A 22,099-nucleotide genomic window follows, 5' to 3' on the forward strand; every position below is an offset into this window, starting at 1 on the left:
TTGAATGATTGGAGGAGGTTGGCCAACGTTTGAGGATACTTATGCAGAATAAAGACCATGCTATTGTCAGAATTTTCTGGGTAGATTTTATAAAACACTGAAACATGCAGAGACACCGAATTAATGAAATTGCAGCAGTTAACATAATTTAAGAAAACATTTATTTGCTATCATTTGTCTATAGTATAAATCTCACCTGTCTGTTTAAATGTATGTATGTATGTATGTATGTACATCTGCCTAAAACTTTCGACAGAGGCAACAGATTTCCACGAGATCGGTATCATTTTGAAGCTCAACCGTTCGGACGACAAATAGCAAAAAAATTGCTGAAAACATTAATTCCTTCACCCTCAACTAGGCACTTTTCAACAGGGAGGGGGTCGCTTTCTCCAGATATTTTTGAAAATTATGCCCCTCTTTTCGATTGACTTAGCCTTAATTTAAACCTTCGCCACTTCTAGTTTGGCGATGGGCGCAACAGCGAAGATGTCACTTTTTTCATGTTCCTTTTCTCCTTCGTGGTATGGTGGGTTCGAGCCTGCCTGCCTACTACTACATTTAAAAAATTTTTTTTATTTTGCAACACACATCTCTAAACACCGGGCACCAAGGCTAGTTTATTATAAAAAGTGTAAAAAAAAAAAAAAAAAAACAAGATTTCTTCAGGAAACTTGCCTTACAAAAGTGTTTTTTCGATTTAAATTTTTATTTTCTGAAAATTTCATGAAAAAAAAAAAAAAAAAAAAAAAGAAAGTCCAATAATTCTTCATTGTATTTTTTCTTTATAACAAAAAAATATTGTTTTCATTTTTTTTCAATTGATTTTCCATTTAATTATCTTCATAATAACAGGAGTAATTTATTTTTCATTGTAAAAAAAAAAAAAAAAAAAAAAATTTGTACACGGTTATGAAAAAAAAAAAAAACAAAAAAACATGGAACTTCTGTTTGACACCTTACAGCATTTTACATAAACTGGCCTGAAAATTCCAACGGTTGTGCATCCTTTATTCTGCATACACTCCTATTTAAGATAAAGAGACGGCATAAAATTTGATCAAAAAATATTAAAATATAAAAAATTCATTCTGAAGAGACAAAAATGGACGGACGCTGTTTAGTAGACAAGACAATTGTGGGAAGAATATTGAGTACAAATCGCATTGGAGGTGGTTTCGGAATAGCCGGATGCTTTGTCCAAAGCACTTCCTGAAAAAGATAAAATAAATAAATAGATATCAATACTAAACAAACAAAAACTAAACAAACAAAAACTAAACAAACAAAAACTAAACAAACAAAAACTAAACAAACAAAAACTAAACAAACAAAAACTAAACAAACAAAAACTAAACAAACAAAAACTAAACAAACAAAAACTAAACAAACAAAAACTAAACAAACAAAAACTAAACAAACAAAAACTAAACAAACAAAGAATAGTAATCAGGAATTTTATGAACCACAGTAGATCAAATAACTGTTGCATATATTTATATTTCTTTCTACACATGCTTAAAATCAATTAATTTCTTCATTTTGCATATTTTTTTTTCATGTATAAAAAAAGTCACTACATATCAAGGCCTGGAGGCCACTCGAGGATAAGGGTTGATGAGTGCACAGTAGTCAATGGGACAATATCGTAGTAATCATTAGTAATGGGAATTTGGTAAATTGGATTAATTAGGGGGACGGTTCAGCAAGAACTTGTTTATGTTGGACTTGAAGACGATCATATTGTAGTCAGCTGGAAAGCAGGAAATGGAACAGAGTTCCACAGGCGTGCAGCTTAAAGAAAGAAGCTTTGTTTATGGAATCTACGTTTAGGTTTAGGCACAGATAAAGGGTAGGGAAATTATTGACAGTGGTTTCAGCTAGACAAGTTTTTCATGAAAATTTGGAAAGGGGGGGGACCATAGATTGGAGCTCAGACGAGCACTTACCATGAAAATAACGATAAAGCAGAGACAGACTCACAGCGTCTCTTGTGTGGGAAAGAGGATGCAGGGAAGAGAAAAAGGGCATCCCCCACTACAAAGTTTATTTTGAACCGTCAAGGATAAGATGCTTCCAGAAGTTCCTGTCCAGATGTAGCAACAGTACTCCCTCATTGGATGCACTTGGCTCTTAGGTATAAAATTGCATCAGCAGGGAGATATCTGTTTGAATGATCCCACCATTTTCCAGCAGCGTTGGCAACAGATTTGATGTAAGTGTTCCATTTCAGATCAGGAGTAAAGATTAAACCCAGAAGCTTGTCAAAACATGGAGCCTCCCCAAGATGAGAGCCATTCATTTCAATTGATGCCAGACGGGGACCAGAGCATTTATGATATAAAGATAGAAGCTTTGTTTTAGATGCATTAAAATTAACCAGCCACCTATTCCCCTATTGCACCACATGCTCAATATCAGAGGAGAGAGAATTAGAGAGAACTTGGTCATTTATGGCCTTTGAAGTGTTGCCATAGATGTTTATGGATGATTTATGTTTGATTGATTGATTGGTTTTACGGCATATCAACCTATGTGGTCATTTAATGCCGGAGTCCTTTTTTTTTTTTAAAACTATTTTTTTATTGGGGGGGGGGGGGACTTTTTCAGCCTTTCCTCCCTTTTTTTTATAAAATCGAACTAAGAAATTAAATGTTGTATTTATACATGAATGTGTATATTTGGGTGACTTTAAATTTCCTTAAATTTTCTTATATAAATTTACTTTCCTTAGGTATGCTAGAATATTTGTTGAGTTGACCTTTTCAAAAAGGTCCTCCATATTGCTTTCTGTATAATATAATTTTCTAGTTGGGGCGAGGTCATCACACCCAACTAGGATATGTTTTACTGTGAGTGTCTCCTGGCATGGGATGCACTCTGGCGCAGATTCTCCATTCAGTATATAAGAATGAGTAAAGTTGGTGTGTCCTATGCGCAGCCGAGTCAGTATCACATCTTCTCGGTGTGATCTCTTTATGTCCGGACATCGTTCCTGAAGTTCAGGTTTGATTGAGTATAATTTGCTGCCCTCTTGCTGACTCCACCGCAGTTGCCATTTTTCCTGTATGTATGCTTTTATCTGGGGTCTAAGATCAGTATGTGGAATCTTAAAATTGTCAGTTGGAAGGTGAGAAGATCTTTTTGCAGCTGTATCTGCCCTGTCATTGCCTTTGATCCCCACATGGCTGGGGATCCAGACAATAATAATGTTTTTAGTAGTTGAAACAATATTGATTTTTTCTATTAATTTTGTTGTTAGTGGATTTTCTTGTTTTTGATTTTGTATAGATAATAGGACTGATAGAGAATCTGTGAGAATGATGAAGTTTTTGGTGGTTTCCTCTGAAATTATGTTGAGTGCTAGATCGATAGCTATAGTCTCTGCAGTGAATATAGATGCTTCATTTTGAAGATTTCTCTTCATTGTGGTTTTATGGTACGTTGCTGCACATCGAGTATGATTGTTGCTTTTAGACCCGTCTGTGTAGATAAAGGTGTAGTCTGAATATCGTAATTTTAAATGTTGAAGTTGGTCGTGGTATTCAATAGGGTTTGTGGTAGATTTGGACTTTTTGTTTAGGTTCAGTTTTATTTCTACTTGTTTCATGGCCCATGGGGGTGTTTTAGGCAGTATGAAGTTGTGAATGCTGGAGATTGGAATTTTCGATTCTTCAATGCTTTCCTTCATTCGGAGCCCGAAAGTTTTGATAGCTTTTCCTCTCATGTTGAAGAGTTCTTCATATTTAGGATAGAAGGTACATTGATATGCAGGGTTGTTTGGGCAAGACTTTAGTTTGAGTAAATATTGAAGCGCTAACTTTTCTCGCCTTAGATCTAGTGGGGGTTCATGTGCTTCCGTGTATAGACTGTGCTCCTAGGGCCAATCTTAGGCCAGTATGGTGAATAGGGTCTAGGCTTTTTATATATGATGTTCGGGTTGATCCATATATGAAACAACCGTAGTCTAGCTTTGAGTGGACTAGTGCTCTGTAAAGTTTAAGGAGTATTTCCCTGTCTGCACCCCAATCGGTATGCGCTACCACTCTCAAAAGATTTACAGCTTTGTTACATTTTTTTTTCAGATAGTTTACGTGTGGGATGAATGTTAACTTTTTGTCAAATAAAATCCCTAAGAATTTGTACTGGTCAGTAACGGGTATGGGCATTCCTTCCATGGTTAGGACAGGATCATTATGCATGTTCTTTAGTTTGCAGAAATGCATGCATTTCGTTTTTCTTTTGGAGAATCTAAATCCATTCTCTTCCGTCCATCTCATTACTTTGTTTAAGCACAATTGAAGCTTCCTTTCTATTATAGATATATATCTAGATCTACAGCATATTAGGAAGTCATCCACATATAGGGAGCAATCTACCCCAGGGTTAAGGTTTTTTTTACAATGTTGTTAATTCGGATATGGAACAGGGTCACTGACAGTATACTCCCTTGAGGTACTCCATTCTCTTGTTCCTTCAAGTCCGAGAGAGCTGTGCCAACCTTTATTCTGAACCGTCTATTTTTTTTAAAATTTTCAATAAAAATTGGCATTCTGCCTTTTAGTCCAAGCGCCTTCAGATCCCTTGTAACACCGTACTTCCACACAGTATCGTAGGCTTTTTCCATGTCAAAAAACACTGCTGTTAAATGTTCCTTCCTTACAAAGGCTTCTCTGATGAAGGTTTCAAGTCTGACTATGTGGTTTTTCCTGAATCCTGTTTGAAATTCTGTAATAAGATTCTGTTTCCAGGAACCAGATTAGTCTTTTGTTTATAATCCTTTCCATGGTCTTACAAATGCAGCTTGTTAGAGCTATTGGCCTGAAATTCAATGGATCTGAAACGTTATTTGATTGGGATTGGATGTTTGAGTTTTCAGATTTGAGGATTGGTATTATTGTGGCCTCTTTCCAGGTCTCAGGTACGTTTCCACTGGACCATATAATATTGAAAATTTCAAGTAGGTATTTCATTGAGGTTTCTGGAAGTTTTTTGAGGATTTCATATGGAATTTCATCGGGCCCTGTAGCTGTGTCATGGGATTTGGTTAGCGATTCTTTTAATTCAGGCAAGGTAAGAGGTTGGTTGTATTTTTCAGTATTTTGTGATTTAAATAGAATTTTCTTCTCTTCCTTTTCTCTAATCTTTTTGAATTTCTCTGTCTGTCACATGATGAAATTTTTGATAAATTATCTGCCAGGTTATTGGAAATGTCTTTTTGATCGGTGTATATTTTGTTGTCTTTAGATATTGGTGTACTACTACACTTTCCTTCTATTTTCCTCATCATGTTCCAAACTGTTTTTGCCTTGGTATTCACATTAATTTTGGATATATAATTTCTCCATGTTGTTCTTTTGGATTCCTTTATGATTCGTCTGGCTTTTGCTCTGTTGTTTTTGAAGAAATCCAGATTTTCGCTTGTTGGGTACTTTTTGAATTTTCTCAAAGCAGCTTGTTGAGCTCTGATGGCTTTTCTGCATTCTTTTGTGAACCAAGGTTTGTTGTAATTGTTGGATTTGGTTGTTTTCGGTATGGTATTATTTGCTATGTTTGTGAGTGTTTTAATGAAGTAGTTCAAATGGTCATCTTCATCTTTCTTTTCAATAATTAATTGGTTTTTGCACTGTTCCTGGAAGTCTTCCCAATCCGCTTTATGTAGGTTCCATTTGGGTGTTTTTTGTTCAGTACTAGTACTTAGACTTTCCAGGATGATTGGGAAATGATCACTCCCACAGGTGTCATTGTGTACTTTCCAATCATAGTCCATATATATGGAAGGATCACATAAAGTAAGGTCAATGGCGGTGAAAGTACCTGTTGCTGGGTACATTTTTTTTTTTTTTTTTTTTTTTTTTTTTTTTTTACACAGAGATCACCACTTATCAAGGCCCGGAAGCCACTCAGGGATAAGGGTTATTGCAAGTACATTACGCTAGTGAGGAGATTTGATGAAGTGTTTACTTAAGGGGGGCGGTTCATTAGGAATTTGTTAACATTAGACTTGAAGACATCCAAGTTGTAGTACGGAGGGAAGCAGGCAGACGGAACAGAGTTCCACAGGCGTGCAGTTCTAAGAAAGAAGCTTTGTTCATGAAATTCGCGTTTTGATTTAGGCACAGATATAGAGTGGGGGAAATTTTTCACAGTGGATTCAGCTAGACGGGTGTTTTTCGTGAAAGATTGGCGAGGGGGGACCAGGGATTGGAGTTCAGACGAGCACCTGCCATGGAAATAACGATAAAACAAGGATAGGCTTGCAACGTCTCTTCTGTGGGAGAGGGGTTGCAGGGTAGAGAAAAGGGCATCCCCCACTAAACCACAAAGTCTATTTTGTACTCTGTCAAGGCATGATAGGCTGTTTTTGGCAGCTCCTGCCCAGATATGGCAACAGTATTCCATCCTTGGCCGTACTTGGCTTTTATATAGATAGAGAATTGCATCAGTAGTGAGATATCTTCTGGAGCGGTAGAAGGATCCCACCATCTTTCCAGCGACCTTGGCAACAGACTTGATGTACGTGTTCCATTTCAGATCAGGAGTAATATAGGTGTAGTTTTGATTATTAAGGAGGCATAGATTATTTTTATTTATTATGTTTTCTATTTCTTTTCCTTTTTTTATTTGTTTCTTTACTTCCCCATATTACATTGTGACTGTTGAGATCTCCTAGCAGAAAAAAGGGTTTAGGGAGTTGTTTTATTAATGGAGTTATCTCAGTTTCGTTGATTGTATCTTTTGGAGGGATGTAGATTGAGCAAAGTGTTATAGTTCTATGTAGAGTCACTGAAACTGCAATTGCTTGCAAGTTTGTGTTTATATTTATTTGTCTTTGAGGGACTTCATTCTTCACGAGTATTGATGTGCCTCCAGAAGCTCTGTCCATATCTTTATTTATGTAGTTGTAAGATGTGTAGTGTTTTATGTTGATGGTATTATTTTCTTTCAGAAAGGTCTCCTGTAGACAGACAAGTGCTGCGCTCATATTTGTTATTAATAATGTGAGTTCATTTTGGTTTGCTTTTATCCCTCTGATATTCCATTGTAATATTTTGTTCATCATTTGGAATTGTGTTCAACTTCCATAGTCTCCAATCCCTCAAATATATTTTCTGTCGGAGTCCCTGTTCGAGATATAGATCGGGATCTTTCTTTTCCTGTTTTTGTTTGTTTTTTTTTTTTTTGTCTGGGGGGATTTTTGATTCTTTTCTGGCTTGTGATGTGTTTGATGGTTGTTCGGTTGTTTTTGTAGAAATGGTTTGTGGTTTTGTTTCTTTTTGTGGTTCAGTAGTGTCTTTACTTAATATTATCCTTGGATTGGTTGCAGACATTGCACTATTCATTTTCCTCATTTCTTCTAATAGTTCTTTCATTTCCTTTATTAGTTTGCTTAGGACATCAATTTTCTTGTCAGTTGTATCCGTTACATGTATATGACCATTTTGATTGTTGATTGGAGTAGTTTTTTTAGTTGCATCTGCATATGTTTTAGTTTCAATGATTTTCCTGGACTCTGGGTAGGATATATTCTTTATATGTTTTAGTTTGGTCACTTCTTTTTCTCTTTTCCATATTTCACAATATCTAGAGCCAGCGCCATGATTTCCCAGGCAGTTGGCACACTTGAAATCTTTTCTGCAGTCAATGTGTGGGCCGCTTTCTCCACATCTTCCACACACTGGTAATCGTGTGCACCGATCTTGATGGTGTCCAAACTTCTGGCACTTGAAGCATTGGAGGGGGTTTGGAATATAAATTTCTACATTTATTTTCATATATCCAACTTCCACTTCTTTGGGTATGGTGAGGGAATCAAAAGTTAGTATATATGTATTGGTATCAATTTTCTCACTGTTTTTTTTATTTGAACTCTACGAACATCTAACACATTCTGTTTCTGTAAGTTTATCTTGATTTCCTCCAAGGGACAAAGTGCAAGTTCGTGGCTTTTCACTACTCCTTTGCAGGTATTTAGGGTTGGATGTCTGTAGCATTTGACTTTGATGTTTTCAAATAATTTTAGTTTCAATATTTCTTTAATTTGCTCTTTGTTATGGGTTTCTATTAGTAGGCTGCCGTTAAATTGTTTTTTAATAGACTTTGGTTTTAGAGTCTTAAGATTTTTTTCAATTTTAAAAGGTGATAGTTTGCTCAAAGGAGTTTCCTCCATTGATTCTATTACTACGAATGTTGAGTTCCTTGGTTTTATCGTCTCTTCGTCAGAGCTACTGATGTCAGAGACATCAGAGTGGGTTCTCTTTGGGTGATTGGGTGGTTTTTGGGAGGAATAAGCCATATATTTTGTTTTCTTTTTTCGTCATCTTTGTTCCCCACCCACCTCGGAGTCCTATTTGGGAAGAGCCTGGGGGGAAACCAATTCGCCCAGCCTCCACAGGGATACAATGATGATATAACCGATTTTGGTGGTATCATAATGATTATCTGTTCTCTCTTGATATTGCTATGGGATCTGTAGCAATCCTGAGGGGTTTACAGCCTCGTCATCGATATTCACACCTAATCGATTGACCCTCAGCCACCGCTTTCCATCATATATTAGGGAGTATGGTTATTTGTGGGAGAGGGGGGGGGTGTTGTGTTAGTAGTGAGTTTTTGGAATGGGCAATATATGGTGGGGCTTGGCGTGACTGGCCGATTGGTCGGATCGGGCCTCTCCGACCGCCCGTCTAATCGAAGTAAGGGCCAAAGTAATGTATTGCGGTGCCTAAACTTCTATGTATCCTGGTTTAGGTTCGCTCAATCACCAGGATCACATCCTAAGACATTAAGGGGTAGCAACCCACGGCTAACTGGTTGCCCCATTGAGGGATTTTTACCTTCTGCAGGGGGGCAGTCGGTTTGTTCTCATGCCCTACCGACAGGGCAAAAAAAAAATAAATAAATAAATAATTTAATAGAATATGTTTGTTTTCTTTTTCTTTCTTTCTTGTTATTTCTTTTCCTTTTTAAAATCTGTTTCTATTTAACCCATAGTTGGGACCCTAACAGGTACTACCACTCTGGGTCAGGGTGGACCTGGGAGCAATGGCAATTAAGAGGTGGCTCCACACTCCCCAAGCCCATAAGCCGGACCTCACCATCGGATGTAGTTTAAGGTCATATCCAGGACCGGGAGTAAGGTAGGAAAAAATAAAAAGGGGAGGGAGATAGGCTGTTTTTGTTTTTAGTTTTGCAGAACATAATTAAGTTTTACAAAAAAGATCAGAAAACAAAAAACGTCAATGTAGGTGCATTTCGTCTCAGGAAGCCACAGGGCAGCCTGATCTGGTAGCACCAGATGGATGATCTAAGGGTGTGATTTGGGAGATCTTTGAAGAGAGTTGAGCCCAGGATGGACCCCTGAGGAACTCCAGCATTAATACTGTGAGCTTCTGATTTCTGCCCATCAACAATTACTCCTATGAATCTATTAGAGAGAAATGATTGACTAGCTTGGTTCGACCACTAGTGTTTATGACTTTTTGTATTAAAAAAAAAAAAAAAATTATATATATATATATATATATATATATATATATATATATATATATATATATATATATATATATAAAAACATAAAAACAAAAAAAAATAGATCTAACATCTCTGGATCATTTTTTTGGAATTCATATTAATTTCGACATGACATGTAAGTACGTAATGTTTTTTCTGAAATGCATTATTTCGAAATTCTATTAGACTAAACAAGCACCATTATAAATTAACACAGCGAATGAATAATTTTATCAACATACAATCCAGAATGTGCGGTATCGACAGATGTACGCACATCAAACAATGAAATGTTTTTTTTTTTGCTTTTTTTACAAACCTGTAATCAAGTTGTGAAGATTACAGTAATTTGTACCAAAATCGAGCACAGCAAACCAAAGATTTGATGATGATCTTCCCTGAAAGAAAAAAAAAAAAAAATTTTGACAAGAATCTAAAGAAATGAATTTTACAAGAATTTTTAAATGATTAATGCGAATGTGTGGCCATTAAACATATTTTGCAAGTTTTGAATTGTTAAGTTATCGCCCTTATTTTTGTTTGTTTTAGATAAATGATTTCTGTATTCATTTATTTGCAGACTGCTATCCTCATCTTTATAGTTGTTGTTCCATCACGTTTCGGTTAATTAATCCTCTGGCCTTCTTCAGGTGATTAACCGCGACAGTTACATTAAGACTTAGACATTAAGCATTTAGTAATTTCATTTAATGTTTTTTATTGTGTATAATTTTGCTTTTTAGTTACTGTATTGTGTGTGTGCGTGTGGTAGTCTTGCTTCTCTCTCTCTCTCCCCCCCTTTCTTGCATTCTGTATGCTAGCACTCACCTAGGCAGTGCATACAACTATTCTTTTCATTGTTTTTTTTTTAACATTCATAATTATATATCAATTTCTGTGTCACTACTGTTGTATTTATCTTTCTTTAGTGATTGTTAGGTATGATAGGGGGATAGGGGGGGGCATAGTTTTGAAAGTCAGTTTATCAATTTTTTTGTAGGTTCCGATTACTTTTTTCATTGTGTGTTGAAATATGAAAGCTTAAAGTTAATTTGCAAAAGGAAAAAAAATTTTTTTACACATGAAAAAAAGTTAATGAAAAATGTTTTTATGGCGGCATTTGGAAACTGATAAGTTTAGCTAAATTTTGAAGTTAAATAAATTCATCGTAAAAATCCCTTGAAAGATAAAATATTAGTTTCTGGGACTATTTCAAATATTATCAGTAAAGTAAAGTTCTAAGATATTGAGTTAAATAATAAGAATAATAAAAAAAACACCTTGTTTGCACAAAAAATAGCTTAATTAGCCTCCAAAAGTGAGAAATTCTGGCTTTGCACAATCAAAACAAACAAAGTCGTCTAGCATGAGTTCTACGGAAGCCCAAAATGTCAGAAAGTCAAAAGGCTATATGAAAATGATGTCGGGTGGTTAAAGGGAGGGAGGGAGATAGGAGGGTGTAAACCCAATTGCCCCCCCCCCCCTCAGCCGTGCATCCATAGATTCCTAGATTCCTATCATGGACATTTGTAGAATTTTTATTTTTTAAATTAATTATTTTTGTGTTCCTGCTTTTAAATTTTTTATTTTTCAAGATTATATGAAACTTATGTTATGCTGAAGATTGCACATTCATTCATGCAAGGAAAATATTAGAATTTTACATATAAAAATTATGCTAAAAATGTCATCTTCAAGAAAGGAAATATTTTTTGTAATTATAGTTTTTTTGTGTGAAAATATTAAACAATTTTTAAGTCAATTGTTAATTTGAGAAATAAATTTTTCTTTGAGTTATATCGATTTCGTTAATATGGACTTTAGGGGATTTTTTCATAATGTTCCTCAAAATTCTTTTTTATTGTTATAATTTACGATGCTTTATATATTCATAAAAAAAAGCAAAAATAAATTCATTTTTTTTTTTACTACTGAAAACCATAAGTATTTTCTGTTTAAACAAAATAATACATTTCCACTAAGATTCAAATAAGAATAATGGGTTCATTATATTCTGTAATCATTATTTGATAAATACTGAAAATTTCATTAAAATGGTTAATGTCCTGATTTTTGGTGAATTTTTAAGTAAAGGGAGGGGTCAAAATGTTTATACATTTTGAGCATTGGCTATTCGATTATAAAGTGTAATTTAAGCATAATTTGAACTTGTTTTGGGTAAATTTCTTACCCTTGGATTAATTGTTTCTTTTAATTCAAATAGGTCACACTAACCTATCTCAAAAAAAAATCATATCTCACGAATGGAAGAAATTCATGTCTCAAGGTATAACCAATTTTAGAATAATTTTCTTTTTTTTGGTGTGTGTGCGAGAGAGAGGGGGAGGGGGGAGGAATAAGAATATTCTTTACCATTTATTTATTTATTTCCTACTTAACTATTTCTGTTGTTTTCCCCACGTTTGAAAAGTTATATCAAGGGCGATAATTAAGGCTAACTAATTAAGTTTTTAAGAGAATTAACAAAACATCTACAATCCAAGGGAGGTAATTCTGTTGTATGTTTATCTAGAAAGCGTCAGTTGAAATTATTTCTTTTTTTTTTTTTTTTTTACATAGGCATCACCACATTATCAAGGCCAAGAGGCCACTCAAGGATAAGGCTTAAAGAGTGTACAGTAGAAATTGGACAATATAGTAATCATTAGTAATGAAAATTTGGTAAATTTGATAACTTATATGGAACGGCTCATCAAGAACTTATTTACGTTAGACTTGAAGACAACCATATTGTAGTCAGCCGGAAAGCAGGAAAACGGAAGACAATTCCACAGGCGTGCAGTTCTAAGAAAGAAGCTTTGTTCATGGAATTTACATTTAGGTTTAGGCACAGATAAAGAGTGGGGGGAATTATTGATAGTGTTTACAGCTAGACGAGTGTTTCTTGTGAAAGTTTGGCGAGGGGGGACCATAGATTGAAGCTCAGACGAACACTTTCCATGAAAATAACGATACATCAGAGACAAACTCGCAACATCTCTTCTGTGAGATAGATGTTGCAAGGAAGAGAAAAGGACATCTCCTACGAGGCTACGAAGTCTATTTTGAACTCTATCAAGGCAGGACAAGTCCTTTCTAGCAGCTCCTGTCCAGATGTGGCAACAGTATTCCATCCTTGGACGTACCTGGCTCTTATATAGATAGAGAATTGCATCAGCAGTGAGATATCTACCGGATCGATAGAAAGATCCCACCATTTTTCCAGCAGCCTTGGCAACAGATTTGATGTACGTGTTCCATTTAAGATCAGGAGTAATGGTCAAGCCAAGAAGCTTGTCAAAACTTGAGGCCTCCTGAAGACGAGAGCCATTCATTTCAATTGATGCCAGATGTGGATCAGAATGTTGATGATGTAAAGAGAGAAGCTTGGTTTTAGATGCATTAAAAGTAACCAGCCACTCCTTACCCCATTGTACTACATGCTCAAGATCAGAGGAGAGAGAATTGGAGAACCAATATGATGAATATATTATAAAGAGTGTGTGTGTGTGTGTGTATATATATGTGTGTGTGTGTGTGTGTGTACAGGATTCATTCCTAAACTAATTAACTAATTATAATTTTTGGAATACACCCGCTAGCTCGTAAGGGGTCTAAATATTGGCTATATTTAGTTTAATTTAGTTCATGCAAAAGATACACAGGAGATTAATAGTACTGATTTTGTGTAATTCTAACAAATATTGGGCATCAATTAATAATGTACTTTCAGTTTCTTTGGAGTTTTTTTTTAAAGAGTTTTCAGTGGGCTTAATATGCATTCTTATTTGAAAATTCAAATCTTTCAGATTTACATTGAATTTGATTAAGAGAAAAACAAATTAGTAAAAGCCTATCTCTTCACTGTTGACGTCACTAGGTGCAAGGAATAATTTCTTCCCTCGGACTGCTAGACTTTGGAATTCCTTTCCTTTCAAGTGCTTTCCTGACTGTATTAACCTGCAGAAGTTTAATGAACAGACATCTCACTGCTCAACTCCCCCAGAGTCACCCGTTAGACACGATTCCATATAGTAGATTCTTATGTTTGCCTTGTTTCAGGGTTGAAAAAAAAAATTTTTTTAAATAAAAATTTCTTAATTTCAATTTCTTTACAAGAATCTTAATCCTAAGATTTAAATTTACAAAAGTTTATTGAATCAAAATCATGCAATGGATAGAACGAATAAGGATCCTAGACATAAGTATCATTTCTGGATTTTAGTCGGTGTGAGAGGACAGAGATTGTGCAAAACTGCTCTGTTTGGGGGGGGGGGTAATTTTATCCATACTTCTGGTAAAAATGAAGACATGGATGATAGATGCTGCTCTAACTAAAGTGATATAAACTGATGTTCAGGAAATTAATTTTATCCTGGGATGGGTACATTCTTCTAGTTTAATATATACCGTATATACTTGTGTATAAGTCGATCTTGTGTACAGATCGATGTGCATTTTAGGTATTACTTATGTATAAGTCAACTAGATTTTAGACAAGTTAAATGGTTCGTCTCATGGCTCTTTCTTACACAGATAATTTCTTTTTTGGTGTTTTTCTTTTTTTTTTATAAGACATATCATAAATTGTTTCTCAGCATCCGCGAGCGATAATACATGCATTTACGAAAGTGTGGTCTACTTGATTTTCATATATAGAACCAACCTGCTGCACACTTACATGCAACGAACACAAACGTTGCTAATCAGACATTCAGATCAACGACATGATGTAGTTACTGTTTTTAGACGTAATTTATGTCACGTACGATAATAACATAAACACATACATGGCTCAGACCGTAATATACAGTAATAATGTGAATGCATGTGTTAAGTGCCATTAAATGGTTTCATTTAAAAGTTGTCATTAAATTGTTAAAACATGTTGAATTTAGGGGAGAACGACATATCATAAACACTAAATTTCCTAACCTACTAAAACGCCATATCATCATCAAATACATCATATCAAACTTAGGCCTATAGCCACATCTAGAGAGTGAACGTGGCGAGAGCTATTCCAATTATTATTAAGCCTCCCCATAAAAAAACCATGTGCTTACATGCTGGTAAACACACTGTAGTGAATTCGGAAGGAGTGCGATTAATTACTAGGATTACTAAGTGCACAAAACGGCGTTTTCTATGTTATGATCGAGCGCCGAATCACTCTTTAACAGCATTTTCAGAAACATTAACTACGTATAAGTCAACCCCCTAAAAAATAACCTTAAAATCGTCTCCTAGAAATTCAAATTATACACAAGTATGTATGGTAATTATTATTAAACTTTGATAATCTATTAAACAGTAGCTGTTAAATGTTAATCAGTTAAAGACAAAAATTGCCACAAACACAAGCAGGAGTGAAATTTCATGGCTGGAAATTTTGAATCCACTTTCTTGTAAAGTAGAGCCCCAGAATATGGTGGCCCTGGGATACAATTTTTTCCAGGTTACAATGAGGAATATGTTTTTCCGGCCCCTGGTTATGATATTTGCCCTGCCTTACAGTGTTATTTATAATGTTATTTGATTATATGCATGTGTATTATATACTGTACTGTATTTTGTTACTAATTTTTAATATCTATTGCATAAAATTTTGCTTAGGCCCCACCATATGCGATTTCCCCTTACAATCCCAATCCCGAACAGATTAATGCCATATCCTGGAATTCTAATGTACAGGATAATCTAATAAACCAATTATGAATTTTAAAATAATATATATATATATATATATATCTGTAGCAGCCCAGCAAATAACATGAGCATATTACTTTTCTGTAAACTTTACCACTCGCCAAATTCATGTCCTCCTCGAAAATAAATTAGATACAATAGATTTCATAGAGAAAAGAATTGCTCCACATCAAATTCAAAGTCATATTAAGTGTAATACACCTTTAAAAGAATAGTCATTTGTACATGCGCATCAATAATATGTATATGCTTCATAAAACTTTTGAACTTATAAGGAATTATGGACCATTTTATACAGGCAACAAGGTGAGTAACACGAACACATTTTGCTTTTTGCAAACTAACAGTTAAGCGAGTCTCACTAGAACGACACCATACTCCCCCAAAGAAAAAATATTAAAATTTAAAAGTAACGTGATATTTATTGCTTATACTTATCCTGGGATGGGTATTCTGTTATATATATATATATATATATATATAGTAAGTTATAAAATGTATATGGCGATTAAGCTACACTGAATATTCTGTGTTTCATCCACTCTAGGACTCTTCAGGCTTATGCGCTCTACCTAGGTATTGAGCACTTTTGAAGTAAATACTTAAAGTTTACGCATAAATCTATACTTTCGTATATAAATTTATGTGAGTAAATTAAGTAGTTATTTATATATATATATATATATATATATATATATATCTCCGTGAAGAAGGAAAAGAATGTGAAAAAAATGTGACGTCTTTGCTGTTACGACTACCACCAAACCAAAAGTGACGTAGGTTTAAATTAAGGCTAGACAATCGAAAGGAGAGGATGACTTTCGAAAACCTTGGCGAAAAAAGCGACCCCTCCCTGTAGAAAAGTGCCCAGTTGAGGGTGAAGAAATTAATGTTTTTAGCCAATTTTTCGGTATTTGTCGTCTGAAGGGTAGAGCTTAAAAACGATACTGATCTTGTGAAAGTCCGTCGCCTCTATCGAAAGTTTTAGGCAAACATACATAGATTTATATATTTGTAGCTCAAATTTTCGACCCAAAACGATTAAAAAGCTTGCCCTATCTCTGAATACCCTTTATGTAAAATTTCAAATGTTTAGGCCAGAAATTGTCCGAGTAATTTGATAGAGACCGCAGAGGTCAATTTCTTTTAACTTTGACCCCTATTATGACCCCTTAACATATTTTTTGGGCTCAAATCATGTTATTAAGTTAGATCCATGTCCAAGGAACCTATATATAAAATTTCAAATCGTTGAACTTTGACCTCTTAACAGCCAAATTTCTGGCTGAAAACTGATTAAAGATTTTCCTAAATCTCAATACTCTGTATATCAAATTTCGAGTCTATAGACTGAAAATAGACAGACAGACACAGTTTCACTTTATATATATATATATATATATATATATACATACACTTCTTTAACTCCCTAATATATATAAAGCTTTTTTAAGATTAGACCTATCAAAATGTGTAAAGCTCACCAGGTATGATAGAACTTAAATATAATTTATATTCAAGACAAGTCATATGTTGGTATACATGGGTTTATTCATCAATGTAATCAGAAATTTGGGAGGTGTTATATGCTCTTTATACCTAAATATATAACACCACCCTCAATTATTGTGTTTCCTTATTACACCGACAAATAAATCTATGTATACCAACAAGTGACTTTGACTTGCCTATAATTGCTATATATATATATATATATATATATATATATATATATATGAACAAATGATTAATAAAACATGTTAAAAGACATCTTGAAAAAGAGTTAAAAACATATTTAATTTTTAAAAAGGAAGCACAAGATAAGTGGATAGTCCTTAATCCGCGGAGTTTCGAAGAAATACTCTCCTTCTCATCAGAGGGCAGGAATTAGCAAAATGCAGGATCGGATTTTGCATATAAAAATATTTAAGGAAACTACAAGTAAGTCACATATCTTACTTGGTTAAAAAAAGGGTGAGGTAAGGGGAACAGGAGGCAAAAGAAAAATGATAAAAAGATTTCACATGAATGGATAGTCCGGTGAAGGGTAAAAACCCAAAAATGGTAAATCTAAAACGGTCGAATTTAAAATTTCAATCGAATGGGTAAATTCCCAATGGTCCAAAATAATCCAAAAGGAAGAGTTCCTTGGAAAAAAGCGCAAATGGAATGAATTCCAAATCATTAAAAGAAAAGCACTGGAGATAAAATTTAAAACACGTCTGTCAAGGCTGGATGAATCAAAAAAATTATATATATATATATATATATATATATATATAACCTTGTCTGTGTGTGCAGAATAGTTTCTACCAAACTACTCTTATCGATTTTGGTCTATAGACTTGAAACTTGAAATATAGGGGATTTGGACCTGTGGAACAAATTCAATTTGGTTTTAACCAGTAAAAATAGTTGCTGAAAGGTTAAAATTGAAAAATTTGAACTTGGCAAACGAAAGTAACTAAACATTGTTTACGCATGTGCAAATCTACATTTAAGTACATTAATTTTTTTAAGTTCTGATATGTACATGAACTAACCTCAAATGGCATTGAATAACAATAACAATGGAAAACTATACATTTTGGTTTAGCTGATGTCACCCAAGTAATATTTTTTTTAACTTTTGAAATTACTACTAGGTACAATATAATAATCAATAGAGAATTTGTTCTATAATAAATGAAATATGTTTAAGTGTATTTTACGACTGGGCAATGTTGGGTTTCCGACTAGTATATATAAGGCATACAAAAAATCGAAAAAAGAATGTTAATAAATGAGACTTTTGTATATATATATATATATATATATATATATATATTAATACAATTGCATGTGTGTTATTTTCTATGTCACGCTTACATCTGGGTTGTTTAATTGTTATGTACTTTTTATTTCTTGTAATAAATAATTTTACCAAGAATTCTTCATAAGTTTTGGTTTCGATTATAACTGATGGCACGTAAGTCATCTATTTTTAAAAAGAATTTCTCATAAGTTTTAGTTTCGGTTATAACTAATGGCACTCCAATAATCTATTTTTTTTTTTAAATAATTTTAATGAAGAATTCTTCATAAGTCTTGATTTTGGTTATATTTGAAGGAACTAAAGTTAAGGGAAAATTATTCCCAACTCGAATTTAGGTAAAAATGCACTTTTGTATAAATAATTGAATTAATTCAAAAAGTATTGCAAACAAAAACATCTCTTGCTCTCTCTCATATATATATAAGTGCTCAATACGTAGGTAGAGCTAGTTAATAAGTTATAAAATGTATATGGCGATTAAGCTACACTGAGTATTCCGCATTTCATCCACTTTAGGATTCTTCAGGCTTATGTCGCATAATCCTGAAGAATCCTAAAGTGGATGAAACGCGGAATATTCAGTGTAGCTTAATCGCCATATACATTTTATAACTTATTAACTAGCTCTACCTACGTATTGAGCACTTAAGTTTGGGATTCGATTTCAATTCAAGCTGATGAACCCAAGTCATATAGATATATTTTTTTTGTTTTTGAAATCGCAACTTTATAATATATAAAAATCCATAGAACATTAATTCTTGTAGATTTCGTATATATTATGAGAGTTAAAATATCATATTTAAGCATATTTTACGACCTGGCTTTGCCGGGCGTCCCTGTTAGCTAAATACTTTTGCAGTTTTAACAAAAAAGCTACAAAAATATCAGGGTGTCTCCATTTATGCTGAACATCTACAGAATGCCAACATCAATATATTACATATGAATGAGTCCCCAGTGGAATTTCCACAGGTCACGCTAGTTTGTATTATTCAGATTACTGCTCTTATCGTGTCCTGTAGCTGTGGCATAACGGATAAAGTATTTGGTAAAATGCACTTGTAAACTACACTCTCCAGGAGGTTGAAAGTTTAATCTTCAATGCGGTCGATATTCAAAGTATAATTGCAAATTACTTAGAACTTCTACACTAGTAATGGCTGACAGGACAAGAGCATGCTACCCTCATGGATTAAATAAGGAGTTCCATTCAAAATTCTGTGCAGATTCCAGAGTTTAGCAGAAAGATTCCCTGAGTTTGACAAGATACACTTGAACAAGATCGGAAATTACATCAACTGAAACGTGAAAATAATAGTCCGAAGAATTCAAGTATGAATAATCAATCCTCATTTTCAAAAATCCAGAAAAAAAAAAAAAAAAAAAAAAAAAAAAAAAAAAATGAGCCTTTCTGACAAATCTGTTTTTCAATTTTCAAACTTGTTTTAGTTTTTCCACTTACCTCTGCGAAACAAGTGTTGTTTTGCTCTGCCAAATTGAAAGCAAATGAATCAATGAAATGAAATTTCGGCGTTCTGTGAATTCCTTCGATCAAGCTTTGATTAGCAAACACAAGCTGAAAAACAAGCAAGAAAAAGTGTCCAAATAACAACACAAGTTTGACATAAAGTAAGGGTCAGTCTTGAAAAAAAAAAAAAAAAAAAAAAAAATGTGTGTGTGGGAGGAGGGGCAATACTTTGGAATAGAAACTGTATGGGGATTTCTATCTCTAAAAGAAAGTTCAAGTCTTGCAAAAAAAAAAAAATAAATAAATAAATAAATAAATAAAATAAATTTAAGGTGCAAAAGATTGAATTAGGAGCATCAGCTTTTAAAGAAAAACAACTATGCATAGTGAAGAATTTTACTTCGACAAGTAATAAATATCTGATACAGTTTTTGATCCATGTTAAAATTGACTTTTTGATTCGGCGACTTTCGGCTGTTTATGTAAACAGACTGGATGTTCCAAATGAAAATGTCCTGGCCTCAAGATCAAAACCTTTCTCCTACGTCCAGCCAATTCTTATCTTTGGACGGACGGGGGACACAAAAAAAAAAAAAAAAAAAACTTATATAATAAATTCTTCATGGAATTAATCAGCATTTTATTTCCAAATTAGTACAGAACACTGAAAAAAAAAAAAAAAAAAAAAAAAAAAAAAAATTTATCTCCATCCTCAATGAAACCCGGCCTAGTTAACACAGAATGAATACTCTTTTCTAAATTTTAGATATTATCCATCCAGGATAACACTAACCAAGTTTATACCAATTTTGTGAGTTTGTTTTATAGATTCTGACTTTTAGCTGGACATACGAACATACATATGCAACTGCATTTTATATAAATAGACTAGCAGGGATACCCGGTGTTGCCTAGGTCCACAAATAAAATGAAGTTCTGTTTCGACACATCTTCTATACTGAGGATATGGAGCACTTTTTCATTACTTTGTGAAACATTGATACCTCCACCCCTATCCTAGAACATATAGGGGGTGGGATTCGGTAACTGTACTTAAATGTAACAATTTCAAACACAAAAGATACAGTAATCCTACTTAAAAAAAAAATGAATAAAAACACAAAAATGTAATCGCCCCAAAAAAGAAAAAGTACCTGACTACCTCCCAACCAGATAATTCGGCAGAAGTAATACAAAGAGAAGCTATTCTCGGGATATTGAGCACTTTTCATGACTATATATCAGTTTAAACGAATTGCTTAAATTCTGCCTCAGTCTAGAAAGATTAAGTTAAAAATAAAGCAAACTGAAATTAATTCAATTTTAAAAATAACAAAATAAAATAATTTTTTTTTACTACACTTTTATTGTGTAATAATCCACTGATGTTGACCCACTGCTACAAATCTGTAAAAAGTATCAAGCAATTACGGTGTATAAAAAAAAAAAAAAAAAAAAAAAACTGATTTACATAACCCGAAATATAAAAAATGATTTTTTATTTAATTAACTGCTGATAAAAGAAACAAAAAAAAAAAAAAACATCTTTTAACCTTGTTTAAATGAGAAAAAAAAGAAAGAAAAAAAAAAAAACCGTCCGCTGAGTACGAACCTAAAAACTCAGTTATGAGTAAACCTTCTAACCCAATCGGCTACAGCAACCGTCAGCACATGACATTGAAAATTTTTATATTTAACGCATGCAAGAGATGAATGCCGTTCACGCATGCGCAAATGTTAAAATCGTTTAGAAGACGATTTTACGTACCCCCCCCCCAATCGGATTTTGTAGTCGTTAAGGTAAAAAATGAATATTTTTTTCTGAGTTTTGGATATTACACATCCGAAGGATCAACAGTTCGGACAATACCATATTCATAGTGGTCCCTTCTTTATTTGTTGACTTTTAACTCGATATACAAACACACAAATAGACAACTGAGACTTATATTATAGACTAGTGAGGATACCTGGCATTGCCCGGGGTGTGGAGAGATTTTATGGTAAGGGTATTGATCAGCATAGCCCTAAAAATATGTTTCAAACAACAAAAAGAAAAAAAATTAGCCAACTCCCTAAAATAAATGTAAATAGCAGTGCCAAAAAAAGTAATAGGCAAACTTGAACCTGTAACACTAAGAGGAAAAGAAAGTGGGGAAAAAAAAAAAAAAAAAAAAAAAAGGGAGGGGGGGCGAACGGTTGAGTCACCACACACACACCATGACATACGGCATCACCTCCATTCAAATTAAGCTTAGTCAATGCAAGGTGACTTTGCAAAAATGTTGACGAAAAAAGTGACCCCTCCTTGTAAAAAGCAGCGCAGTTGATGGTAAAAGAATTAATATTTTTGGCCAATTTTTTTATATTTGTCGACCAAAAGACGGAGCTTTCAAACGATACCAATTTTGCCAGCTGGTTGTGCGTGTCGAAAGTTTTAGCAAGGCATACACACTAACAGATGTTTCAGATTTATATTATCGATTTCAAAAATTCTTAAACGAACCAGTAATATGAGATGTAGTACCAGCCGGGTAGTTTATGCCGGCTTCCTCCTCCTCCGAAGAAGAAAGTTTACAATAAATATTAAA

General features: G+C 33.9%; 1 protein-coding gene across 1 annotated transcript in view; it reads right to left on the reverse strand.

The window, feature by feature from the left end:
* Positions 1–878: 878 nt before the first annotated feature.
* The window catches only part of LOC145247453 (uncharacterized), a 44,401-nt gene continuing 23,180 nt past the window's right edge, over positions 879–22,099 (reverse strand). Inside the window, exons 3-5 of the mRNA XM_080109237.1 lie at positions 19,503–19,616; positions 9,833–9,911; positions 879–1,212 (exon numbers count right to left, since the gene is read on the reverse strand). Of these exons, the coding sequence (XP_079965363.1) occupies positions 1,121–1,212; positions 9,833–9,911; positions 19,503–19,616 (285 nt within the window). The 3' untranslated portion in view covers positions 879–1,120. The remainder of the gene's footprint in view (positions 1,213–9,832; positions 9,912–19,502; positions 19,617–22,099) is intronic.

This window comes from Euprymna scolopes, chromosome 25, assembly GCF_053919585.1.
Source record: "Euprymna scolopes isolate OS-2025 chromosome 25, ASM5391958v1, whole genome shotgun sequence".
In the NCBI taxonomy this organism is placed as follows: domain Eukaryota; kingdom Metazoa; phylum Mollusca; class Cephalopoda; order Sepiida; family Sepiolidae; genus Euprymna; species Euprymna scolopes.